Source organism: Diplotaxodon limnothrissa, linkage group LG18, assembly GCF_057381915.1.
Source record: "Diplotaxodon limnothrissa isolate DT_005_m linkage group LG18, D_limnothrissa_male_GT1.1, whole genome shotgun sequence".
NCBI classification, from domain to species: Eukaryota; Metazoa; Chordata; class Actinopteri; order Cichliformes; family Cichlidae; genus Diplotaxodon; species Diplotaxodon limnothrissa.
The window spans coordinates 11,249,662-11,261,715 of record NC_140613.1 but is presented as its reverse complement, the minus strand read 5'-3'; the positions used below and the strand labels follow the sequence as shown (position 1 = coordinate 11,261,715).

Sequence of the window (12,054 nt, the reverse complement as noted above, 5' to 3'; positions counted from 1 at the left end):
TGCTCTGCAGCCCCCCTTTCATCTGCCTTTTAGCACATCTACTCTCTCACTAGAGATTAACCATATAATTGTCAACATAAAAATACACCAACACGCCTCCGTCAGTATGGCCAGTACAAAAAGGCCTTTTGTTCCATTGACTAACAGTGATCAAAAATATTTTGTTAGTCCAGAAGTCCTGTCCCCCTCCCTTAACAACCCCATGAGAAACGGTCTTGCTTAAGATTGACAGGGGCATTAAAAGTGACTTGTTTCTTAAGTCTGGTGGTTTTCCGTTGCGTAGGATCTGCCTGCACTCAGCGTTTGATCTGCTCATTTTTTTCATGATCCACCTCCCTAATTTCCACTGAAACATTTTCCCAGCCATATAGGACTTTCATTAACACTAGAGGCCACTATGCTTACAATAATGGTAATGGATGAAGCATATTCACAGGAACTGAGAAAATGCAGATCAGAGCACGGGGAACACATGGCATCAATTTAAGTAGTCTGAGATTGTCGTGCATGACTAGACTGCAAAGTCGATGCTGGTTTCCTGAGAAGCAGGAGATACTATTTAGGCTTGATCTTATTTTAGATTATTTCTTTGTTTTGTTTTTCTTTCATCAAAAATATGTAAAAAATTGACACTTCTGTTCATACTGTTATCTTTTATGCCGATTTTTTTTTTTTTTACATATTGTGTTTACAATACAGAAAAATTTGGCACAGATGCTGACAAATCTTAATCAAATTTGTAGTGACAATAGTAGTGATTTTGCAAGCTTACACCATAACTTTCCATGCTTGTCGGTGGCATCTGAATATAGCAAGGTAGGAGTATTACAATGCAAAGCTGAAGTGTGCATGTTGGTGCCTAAGCTGAAGCAGACAGTATGTGGATATGAAAGAGATGGAGCTAAAGGCTGACCAAACTCAGTCTTAAATTAACAATGTCAGTTTGGCCAATGGCATTAAAAGAATCTATCCCTTTCAAATTATGTATTTCCTCAGATTCTACCCGTTGGCCACAAATATTCTTTCTCTCTTGGGGTGAACTTTAAAATTAGCAAAACACTCTCCATTTTTCATTCAATGAAGAAATTTTAAATCCCTCTAATTTAATGAGCCTTATTCCTCTCAAGGCCACGACTGTGGATATTTAGTCTTGGTAAAGTCAGTGATAATAATAAATAAATACTTTAGTTGTGGTTGAATTAATCTTAGTAGGATTAGTCAATTTTTGTTTTCAGAATAAAGAACAACAATACAGAAAGAAGACTTTGGCTTTGAAGTGATTGTTGGAGATAAACAGGGGTTTACTGTGAACAGAGATTTCTTTAGTTTCTGCCTTGTAATTATTGCAGATGTTATTTATTAGGAGTTTTCTCTTATTATTATTATTTGGACTTTGCTTCAGCCCCTTCAGGATATGGGATTAACTTTGGGATAAGTAAAGTACTGCATATCTTATCTTAACCACATATTAATTATTCATAACAATGTTACATGCTTGCTTACAAGTTAACTGAAGCACTGGCTGATTTGAATTCAATAATTTGGGGGGTGTTAGTTAACTGGACTCCTGTATATTAAAATCTTTTGAATTACAGTTTTGCAGTTAATTGGTATTCTGTTACTTTAGCTTGATTGTTGATTTCTCCTCTCTCGTGTGGTTCTCCAGGGCTCTCCTGGGCGTCCTGGTATTCCTGGTTCAGATGGTGTTCCTGGGCCTCCAGGGACGATTCTGATGCTTCCAGTAAGTCTTCCTGCTTTCAGAGCTGGTCATATTGCACTCCTTTCATCTCAGGCACTAGCCTGTGAACTTGCTACATTTAGTAAGTTTACCTCATTGCATCAACAGTAGGCCAAAGGATTGCAGCCTTATTTTCTTTGGGTTACAAATCACCTACCTTGTAAGTGTCAGCCAGTGCAATGGAGTAGAACCAGTGACTGAGGCCATAAAGGCTAGGTGACAGATATTTGACTGTGGTGTGTGTAAGACGCTTTACCAGAACACAGTGCAGATTTGAACACACTCACCGGGGATGACCATTGGACGTGTCACACTGTAAAAACAACATAAGTCAGTTTGTTTTTAATCATGTTGCTTTCTTCCTTTTGTGGCTAACAGTTCCGCGCAGGTGGTGAAGCACACAAAGGACCTGTGATTACAGCCCAGGAAGCTCAGGCTCAAGCCATTCTGTCTCAGGCTAGGGTGAGTATCATTGGTAAATATGAGCCCAGAGTTACTAAAATTAACTTGAAAAAAATATTTAGAAGGAAAGGAAAAGCTTATGATCTGTGACATACTGCACCATCTAGCCAACATGATGGAGACAAAGTTATAGCAAACTTTGCCGCGGCTGCCACTGCTTCTTGGCTAGTAGTGATTTTTGATGATGTCACTGCTGATAGAAGTAGTAAGATGAATACTGAAATGTACAGGGCTAAAGCCTCTGCACACCACATATGACCCAACGTATCCTGCAAAAGCAGTCCAAGAGTTTCTCTAAGCAAAGAAATGAAATATTTTTCATTTACTAAGTCAGTCACCTGATCTCAGCACAATAGAGCATCATTCGTTGTTACTAAAAAGAGAATTGGAGGCAGAAAGACCCATAAACAAGGAGCAGCTGCAGTGAAGACCTAGCAGAGTTGCAGAGTATCTCAAGGGTGAAGTATTTAGTGATCTCCGTGCCGTCTAGACTTTACTGACTTGCTTCACTGATTCTAGAGTTTGGACTTGAATGAAGGATTTTCATTCAACAATTAAAAACAATCCTTGTATTTATAATAATTTTATTATGTTTAGTTATTTTTGAGCATCTGAAAATAGGGCACTATGTATAAAAATGGCTGTAATAGCTAAACAGTTAGTCCAATAATTTTGTTAAATGTGAAAGTCTGCACTCCAATCACACCTTGATTGGTTGATATTGTGAACGAAGTAGCTTATAGGTGTATGTATGGGTCAACTGGAAGGGCACTGACTGTTGTGGCAAACGGTACGTTTTCAAGGATGACAGAAGTAGGTTACATAGAACTGATACAGTAACGTCATGTAGACCATGAAAATGACCATTAAATAACAGAAATTATAGTAAAAAATACCAGAAGGAATCATTATTCATAAATCCTGAACTCCAAGATATGGACCTGTGTCATGTTTGGTAGTATATAAATCCAGCACAGATGTTCACACCCACTCAGGGATCCAGACAACCATAACACTGTTGAAAAACAGGTTGAACACATGGAGTTCATTAAGTATTGCACAAATACTATATATTAACACATTCTGTGGAGTTGGAGGGCTACCAACACTGGAGTTTAGTAATGTCTAGAAAGCACTTGTCACCTTTCTATATTTGTCTATTATGCCAAAGGTTTGGTCTGATGGAGGAAATAAACAAAAAGGCCCAGAATGTTCTGAGCGTGAATTATTTTCACAAATTTTAATTATTCAGGGCCGATTCTTAACCCTCTCAGGCTCAAATTAAGTTTTTCGTTGCTAATGCGCAACCAAGTCCTGCAGTGGTACTTCTGAGTAAAAAAAAACTCATAAAATATGTATGTGGGGTAATCAGGTTGTTCGTTTTTAACTCATTCACTGCCAGCCATTGGCAGTGAATGAGTTAAACCCATTGACTCATTCACTGCAATTGACGGCTATAGACGTCAATGGCAGTGAATGAGTTAACTGTTGCAAATCGGCAACGTCTGCCTTGAGAAGGTTAAAGGTGAAGTGCTCTTCAGTGCTTCTGTATTTAGTTGTTTTCCTGAAAATACACATAAGTTAACAAATTTCATGATTCAGTCTTGGTATAGCATACTAGTATAGCTAGCATTCTTTAAATTAGCAATTTATTTCATTCAGTAGTCACACTGCAAATAAACTCCAGACATCATTTTTGGCAGTACAATGCTGTGGTCAACCATGAGCCGAGTGGCAAACCGTGAACAAGAACAAAGTAAAGTTTGCACTCTGTAAGGTTCCATGTCCGACAGAGGCTAAAAGAAAGAGTTCTTATTAGTGTTTTCTTTAATAGTTGCAGAACTGTTATGGTGCCAAGATAAATTCACGCTTTAGTACAGGTATTTTTTTTTGCATGCAAAGCCGATTCAATATAAATATTTGAAACAAAGCACTTCAAGCTCTTCTAGATAGATAAATAGACAAATGTGGATGCAAGAGTGCCTCTGCAGTTGGTGACAAGCTGTTTATAGGTTGCTTCTGTCTGATCCACAGCTGACAATGAGAGGTCCTCCAGGGCCAGTGGGCATGGCAGGAAGATCTGGGCCTGTGGTAAGTGCTGTTTAACACACATTTGCACATTTTAAGCTTGAGAAATACAGTCAATAATTTGAACTTCTTATTGTCTACCATTCTCCTTAAATCCTTTATTGCTTCCTTCCACACTCGCCGATAATGTATCGACTCACTCATACCCACACACTACCACCAGTTTTGATTTAATTTCATCGATCTTTATCCATTTTAAATGATTGCAAATGACTTGCTTGTGATTTTTTTTTTTTATGTCTTGGTTGTGTCTTGGAAACGACCAGTGCTGTCATCCAGATGTTACATTTTGTGTGTTTACATCCACATTAGTTTCCATTCCAACCGGGATTATACTGATTTCCCAGTGAAATAATGAAATGACAAAATGTCTGGCATCACTGAAGATGTGTTCATTCACTAAAACAATCTTGGTGTGTGTTTTTGTATCTGTATTTTTTATTTTTCATTCTAAATAGGGTGGACCTGGTGCTCCTGGACTTAAAGGTGACAGTGGTGATACTGGGCCACAGGTAGGATGAAAATGCTTTGTTATATTATCTTTTCTTTAATTTTGTTATTGCTTGATTGAAATATTTATATATCTTTTCCATAGGGACCCAGAGGTCTACAAGGCCCAACTGGTCCACCAGGAAAATCAGGAAAAAGGGTAAGAGTACTTTCCCTAAGGTCTTAGGTCTCTATACTGTCAAGTTTTTAATGGTTAATCTTCTCCAGAACAATGTTGCATTATAATAGAAGAATATGTTTAAATTCCTCATATTTAATAAAATATAAACAGCACATACAGTTTCCAGAGAGAAAAGTCTGTTTCGTTTCAGGCATGGCTCCATTTCAAATAATTCAGCTGCACCCAATAATTGTCTGTTTAAACTAAAAGTTGTGTTTATTTAAGCATGAAGTAGTTAAAAAATTTAAAGCATCATCACTTTGTTTATTTTCAGCAAATATCTGCAGTAACTGAATATTTTTCGAATAAGATTTCTGTAGAACTTTACGTGATATCTGCATGTTCTCCAGGGTCGAAATGGAGCTGACGGTGCACGAGGAATGCCAGGAGAAGCGGGAGGCAAGGTAAACTGGCTACGTTTGAAGCATTGTTTGGGCTTCGCTGTGTCTTCAAAGTGATACCTGTCATACTGATTGATACGCCTTACCAATTCTTGCCGTGCCTTTTCAGGGCGATCGAGGTTTTGATGGTCTCCCTGGTCTTCCTGGAGAGAAGGGACATAGAGTAAGTATCAAAGGAGCAAATCTGTCTCTTGTTAAATGCATAAAGTCAGAGGACAGACATCACAGAAGACTTATATCTGACTCCAAAAATAAAAATCCCAGAGTCCCAAAGTCATCTTTAGGCCCAAACACTTATTGCCCTTGAACGACGCATCGGTGCTGATTTGTCATTTAACGGCCACTCCATCCAAGTCATGTGCACCCCAGTGCTGACAGACATAACTTCTGAACCAGTGGAACTCATTAGGGCGTTTGACCCAGTTATGAAAGATGGGGTTAACTCAAAAACCACTTGGGCTGAGTTTAACCGGTCCTGGTGGTAGATGAAGACTGCTGATTTTAGTGTTTGTGTAACATGGGCTATATGGAGAGCCCAGAAAGAAAGGACAAAGATCACAGAGAGGTATTTCTAGACAGGGTTTCATGTCTTATCCTATACTAAGTAATTACAAGGCCAATCCCTTAACAGTATATAAATAGTGCAAACCATATAGGTCCATGCCAGTTGTGGTAACCGTGCTTACTGTAGATTAAAGGCAGCTTTGTTGCTGATTTTTTTTTTTTAACAGCATTTTCTGTGTTTTCTCAATTTTTGGCTCGTGTTACGCCTTTTTAATTAAAGGATTGTTTCTTTTTTTTTTCTTAGTTACAGAGATTCTTTCTTGACCCTAACATCCTAATGTTTTTTGATATCTCTCTTCTGTGATTGTTTTCCCCAGGGAGACCAGGGCTCGACAGGTCCTCCAGGACCCCCAGGAGAAGATGGCCCAAGAGTAAGACTCTAGCACTTTATTCAAAATCTAGCTAGTCATGTTGACATTTTTCTTCAAAATTACATAACATCTGTTAATAATCTACTATTTTCTTTTCTGACAAAAGGGTGAAGATGGCCAGGTTGGACAGAGAGGTGTGGCCGGAGAGATGGTAAGTGCATTTATTAGCTGTCAAAACAAGATTAAACCACCATGTCAAACATCAGAATTTGCTGAAAATATAACCATGTGCTCAATTTTCATACTAACACAGGTCTCATTCATCAACTTTCTTCTTTTCTTTTCTTGTTTAACTGATATAAACCTATAGCTCTGCAATCCTCTCTTCACTCCAGCTATAATGACGTTCCTCTCTGGGAAGGACCATTACCATTGTATTCTCGACCTTGCCATGGCAGAAAGGCTTTACATAACAGATCAGAAAATAGAACCATGAATGTGTTTTTCAGTCATTACTTTCCAGAAACTGACATATTCTGCCCAGTGCTCTTCAAATGGAGCATAGAGTTGCAATAGAAATAGTTTGCTCCCTGGTACACCCAAAAATAGCACAATCTTTTTAAAGGGCCAGTTGTGCAGAATTTCATCATCCACTGTCAATAGATGAAAGACTAAGTGCGCTCATTCTAAGTGTATAATTTTAGGCTTTTGACATGAGAAATTGCTCTCATGCGTATTCTGTGCAGTAGTTTTCATAGATGACCACATGAGGTCAGCATTTCACATGTGTGGGAAGTCATAGAACATTGATGCCATAATTTAGGCATTTAATCTGCACAGATACACTGGAAATGCAAAAGCAAACAAATAAACAATCAGTATAAGAACTTTGTGTTTATGCATTAGTTTATACAGTTTTCTTCAGTTTATATTTGTCTTAAAATACAGGGTCCTAGAGGTTTGCTTGGCCCCAGAGGGTCTTCTGGCCCCACAGGACAGCGTGTAAGTATAGTAAATCCTCATCACTTAATCTCCAAACTGTTTATCGTGTCCTATTTCTTCTTAAACAACATCAAAAACTGATCTCTTTAGGGTCTTCCTGGTCTTGATGGGCAACCTGGTCCTAAAGGAAATATGGTAAGAAATGTTTTCTTCATATTAAAGATCAATGAATATGTACAGAACCAACTAAGCAGTTTGAGGTTTTTTTTCTTTTTCTGCTGTATAACATGTCATTGGCTTTTAACCCCTGTTTACTCTAACAGGAATCAGGCCCTTTTAGTCATCAGATAATAGTTAAATCATGCTCCTCAGAGTTTCTGCCGTACTTTCTGCGCACTCAAGGGTTTAAATGGAAAAGTCTGTATGGCAATGGTCCCATCATGGATTTATCTTCCTGTAGGGTCTCAGTGGGATGTGTGAGTGAGGTTTGCAGATCAATGGTCAAGACAGTGAAACAAGCCCACATACTGTCTGTGGTCACTGAGTCAGCAAGGCAAAGAAACAACCAGCTGAAGAGGAGTATAGAACAATAGGCATTCAGTGTGTTTCTCATTAACGTCTTAAAGTTGGTGTTGAGCTCAACATTCCAAAAAACAAGAAACCTAAAATTACCACTACGATAGGACTTCCAGGAGGGTTTCTAAACAATTATGGCACACACAAAATTCTCCACCATATGGGGGTTTTTAGAGCACCTTTTACCGGAGGAACATAAGAACAGTGGGTGAATCTATTTAAATGCACTGTCAGGGAACCTGGAACACTGTGAATAGAGCCTCTTTATTTTGTTTGTTGTAACAGCTGGAGTAGATTTCACATGGGGTTTTTTTTTTCTTTTGTTTTTTATGTATTTGTGTTGTGACATACTGAATCCCAACAGAAATGCCAAACAACTCATCACCATTCCGATTAGTTTTATACCTCATCACTTTCTCCATTTCGTACTTTGAGTGAATCAGATTGTTGTTTGACTGTTTTCAGTATGAAGTATCCAATTTCCCCTGGACTAGTTATTCTTCCATTGATAGTCGTGCGTAACAAAGCATACAGTTGGGAAAAAAATGCATTCATTGCGATCACTGGAGATATTTGCAACTTCATTTTTGTTTTCTTTCTTAAATGCAGGGTCCACAAGGAGAGGCAGGGCCTCCTGGGCAACAGGGTATGCCTGGTCCAAATGTAAGTTTTTTTCTTTGCTTTCTTGTTTTCTGTATCTGTCTCTTTATTTAAAACTTTACTGATCAGTCAGTCTCTCTGACTGCTTCTCCAACTGTCTCCTTTTCTCTCTCTCATCCTCCTTTTGCTCCCTTCCTTTTAATGCTCTATCCTCTCTCTGCCATATCCACTGTGCAGCAGGGAACCCGATGACCTCAAATGATCAGTTGCACCTCTGCTTTTTCAATCAAAAGTCCATAGATGTGTTTTTTTCTTTTCCTTCCTCTCGCTTCTCCCTCTATGACGTTCATTTCTTTAGCTGCTGTAATTCTGACAGAAAACTCACACTGAGGAAGAGTGAAAGATTTCCAATAACACTGTTTTGTTATTTCCACAAAAAAGAGCATCTCTTGTGTCCAGTTAAGATTGGACATGTTGTACTCATTTGACAGAACTTAACCTAATTACAATGTCCAGATGGTGAAAAATATTCCATTATTGAGTCATATTTAATACAAAACAGTGCTCTCGGTATTTTATCCAGGGCTAAATGGCCATTGCCAGGTAAGATTTTCAGTCCTGCTGACACTTGCAGCCTGAACAGGATGACGTCATTCTCTTGGAAAGTATTAGTAGGAACCTGTCCTGATGGTATACAGGTTGAATAAATAACTCTTTCTTTTTAGTTAATACCTGGCTAAAGTCAAACTGATGCCTTCCAGTGAAAGCATTGGCCCCTTGAAAAATAACACAGCTTGCTTCTAAGAAAAACTGCTATTAACATTTTATTCTTTGCTGGTTGAATTGTCAAGAAGTCTCCAAGAAGTGTGACTTTAAAATCACTGCAGAAAATAATAAACCATTTATAGAGCTGAATAAATAGATCTGAACTTGTTGGAAAAGGTAAAATGATTGGAATAATGAAAGGGGAAAAAAGAAAATCTGTTACAACCAAGCAAGTGACGCATAGCACACCATAAAATAGGGTATATGTTTCCCCAAATGGACATATCAGGTGTTTGTTTTTATTCAAAATGAATCACTTCTTTTCCCACATCATTTAAGCCTTCTTAAATATGATCTGCATTACCTTTCAGGGTCTCATTGGTCCTCAAGGTCCAATCGGGCCTCCTGGTGAAAAAGTAAGTAAAGCCAGTTCCCTCTTAGTCCTCCCCCACAACTGCAAATGTTTCAGTCAGGACCTCTTAAGTGATTTTGCAGACATACTGCTGAGCTATAGGCCTTACTCGCCTCTCTAAAAGTAGCTATCTGTGTGTCTGTATCTCCCCCTCTATCTGCTTCTCTTTCTATCTGTTTCCTTTCTCTTTGTAGGGACCTCAAGGGAAGCAAGGTCTGCATGGCCTAGCTGGTGCCGATGGCCCTCCTGTGAGTAACACATCTGATTACTTTTTCATTTTTTCTGTCATCTTGACAAAATCCTAAAGACCAACTGTTGAAAATCTCTAAACATCCTTCCGTAGGGTCACCCGGGAAAAGAGGGTCCTCCAGGCGAGAAAGGAGCAGCTGTAAGTATGATGCAAGTTGGTGCTAATTTAGTGTTACAGAGAAGTGTCTCATTACAGCTGTTCCTAAAATGTATCAAAAGTAGCACAACAAAGGAAGGGAGGTCTGGCAGTCTTGTCAGATGCAGTTTAGTCTGCATAGTGCGCCTCAAGGTTAAATGTAGGCAGGCAATTCAGATGCTATCACGTAAATTGCCTCTGAAAATACCAGACCCACACATAGTGGCTTGTGATTAGTCACTTTGTTCTGTGTTACAAACCACAGTAAGCTGGCATTAACATACTCAGAGTTTTTATTGAGTGAGTAAAGAGGTTTTACAGTATTATTTCATGGATTTTTAAACACTAAATACTCTCATTTTAGATAGCATGATAAAAACTGAATAAAAGACTGAATAAAAGATACAGTATTACTATTCTTTATAAGTATTAATAATAGTGTAATATGTTAATAATACGGTATTATCAGTGTTAATATTGAAATTGTGCTATTATATGCAATTTGCAGTTTAACTTGTGAAATGTCTTTTCTTTCCTATCCTGTCAAATTAGCATTGTTAGCTTTTATTTATTAACCTAAATATCTACAGAGTTACAGAATTTTCTCATTTTTTCCTGTTTTATTTCTTTAAATCGTTAGGGTCATCCAGGTCCTATGGGATCTATCGGCTACCCTGGGCCTCGCGGTGTGAAAGTATGTGCCATTGCAGACATACAATACCACTCTGCCATGAAAAGCTTCCCTAAAGTTTTCCCTAAACTTCTTTTTTTTTTTCACTTTTTTCAGGGCGCTGAGGGAATTAGAGGCCTTAAAGGTGACAAAGGAGAAAAGGTAAACACTGCTCCAGCCTCTTTTTTTACCCACCCTTGTTGACAGATGTCATTCTTTTGAAAATGGACCCATCAGAGTAGTAATTTCTTCCCAAATGAGGCTTTCTTCGAATCCAGCAAGTGGAAAAACTCTTAAAGGCCCATCACACTGGCAGTTAAACCCTCGTGCCACTGAGCTGTAATGGAGTGTGGAACATTAAACTAGAATGAGGCTGCTTTGTAGAGCGGTCTCAGTGCAGATGGATCTGTTTCCATTCTTTCCTGAGATTGCATTGGTTGAACTTATCCCATTGCTCGCTCTGTGTAAGTTTTAGGGTCTTTTGTCAGATTATTAAATCCCATTTTCCCATCACTTTAAAATTCATAGCATGTTCTTAGAAAATCATCTACTTTCATGCTTCTGCCTTAATAAAATCCAGTGGCATAGCTCTTCTTACCCATGCAAAGTTACGATTTGACTTAGTTGTGATTTATTAGTATTTGGTTTAGTGGTTTCATGCATCGTGATATCTCTGAATACTGACATCAGTAGCGGAAGCAAAGAATAAAAACGACAAAATATTGAAAACTGCTTTCTCAAGTTGAACCACCAGGTGTCAGCAAAATAACTTCAAAACTCCCTGTGTCAATGCTTCATTTAAACGACCACTAGATGTCACTATAAATCTTTCTTATAGAGTCCTGACACTCTTCAACATGTAACTTTCATACACAAAGCCTTTTGTGGTAAACTGTCACTGTGATTTTGTCACTTAAATAACAATACAGCTAAGTGGGTTTTTTTTTCCACTATACATATCTTAGCTACTTATAGCTAACATAGCTTAGCTGTCATATGATATATTATATTTGATCAATTTTGTATCTTAAACTCTTAGTTTTAAACATGAGTGCTTGGCGTCTTTTGTATTTAGGGAGAAGATGGATTTCCAGGATTTAAAGGTGACATGGGGCTCAAAGGTGACAAGGTAAACCATCATCTCCAAAATGACAGCTGAGGTTTGCAGTTACAGAGTCTGACAGGACAATTAAAAAACATTTTTTACTTTTGTTTTGGCTGTCTTTAGGGTGAAAATGGCGTACTAGGGCTCAGAGGAGAGGATGGCCCTGAGGGTCCTAAGGGAAAGTCAGGACCGACTGGGGAGTCTGGCCCTATGGGGTCAGCTGGAGAGAAGGTAAGGAGCCAATACCTACAGGAACTAAAATATAAAATCTCAGATTCCTGTTTAATGTTTTTTGTTGTGCTGAAGTTGAAGTTCATCTATACCTGTGTAAGATAAAGTTGTGCGAGTGCAATTTTATAACTTTT

The 12,054-nt window shown here is 38.4% G+C and overlaps 1 protein-coding gene across 1 annotated transcript in view; it reads left to right on the top strand.

The window, feature by feature from the left end:
- LOC146613147 (collagen alpha-1(XI) chain-like) overlaps positions 1–12,054 on the top strand; it is a 79,164-nt gene that overhangs the window by 28,972 nt on the left and 38,138 nt on the right. The window contains exons 12-30 of the mRNA XM_085377148.1: positions 1,667–1,741; positions 2,117–2,200; positions 4,235–4,291; positions 4,747–4,800; positions 4,884–4,937; positions 5,309–5,362; positions 5,469–5,522; positions 6,241–6,294; positions 6,401–6,445; positions 7,183–7,236; positions 7,327–7,371; positions 8,362–8,415; positions 9,489–9,533; positions 9,724–9,777; positions 9,873–9,917; positions 10,555–10,608; positions 10,702–10,746; positions 11,660–11,713; positions 11,813–11,920. Coding sequence (XP_085233274.1) covers positions 1,667–1,741; positions 2,117–2,200; positions 4,235–4,291; positions 4,747–4,800; positions 4,884–4,937; positions 5,309–5,362; positions 5,469–5,522; positions 6,241–6,294; positions 6,401–6,445; positions 7,183–7,236; positions 7,327–7,371; positions 8,362–8,415; positions 9,489–9,533; positions 9,724–9,777; positions 9,873–9,917; positions 10,555–10,608; positions 10,702–10,746; positions 11,660–11,713; positions 11,813–11,920 — 1,089 coding nt within the window. The remainder of the gene's footprint in view (positions 1–1,666; positions 1,742–2,116; positions 2,201–4,234; positions 4,292–4,746; positions 4,801–4,883; positions 4,938–5,308; positions 5,363–5,468; positions 5,523–6,240; positions 6,295–6,400; positions 6,446–7,182; positions 7,237–7,326; positions 7,372–8,361; positions 8,416–9,488; positions 9,534–9,723; positions 9,778–9,872; positions 9,918–10,554; positions 10,609–10,701; positions 10,747–11,659; positions 11,714–11,812; positions 11,921–12,054) is intronic.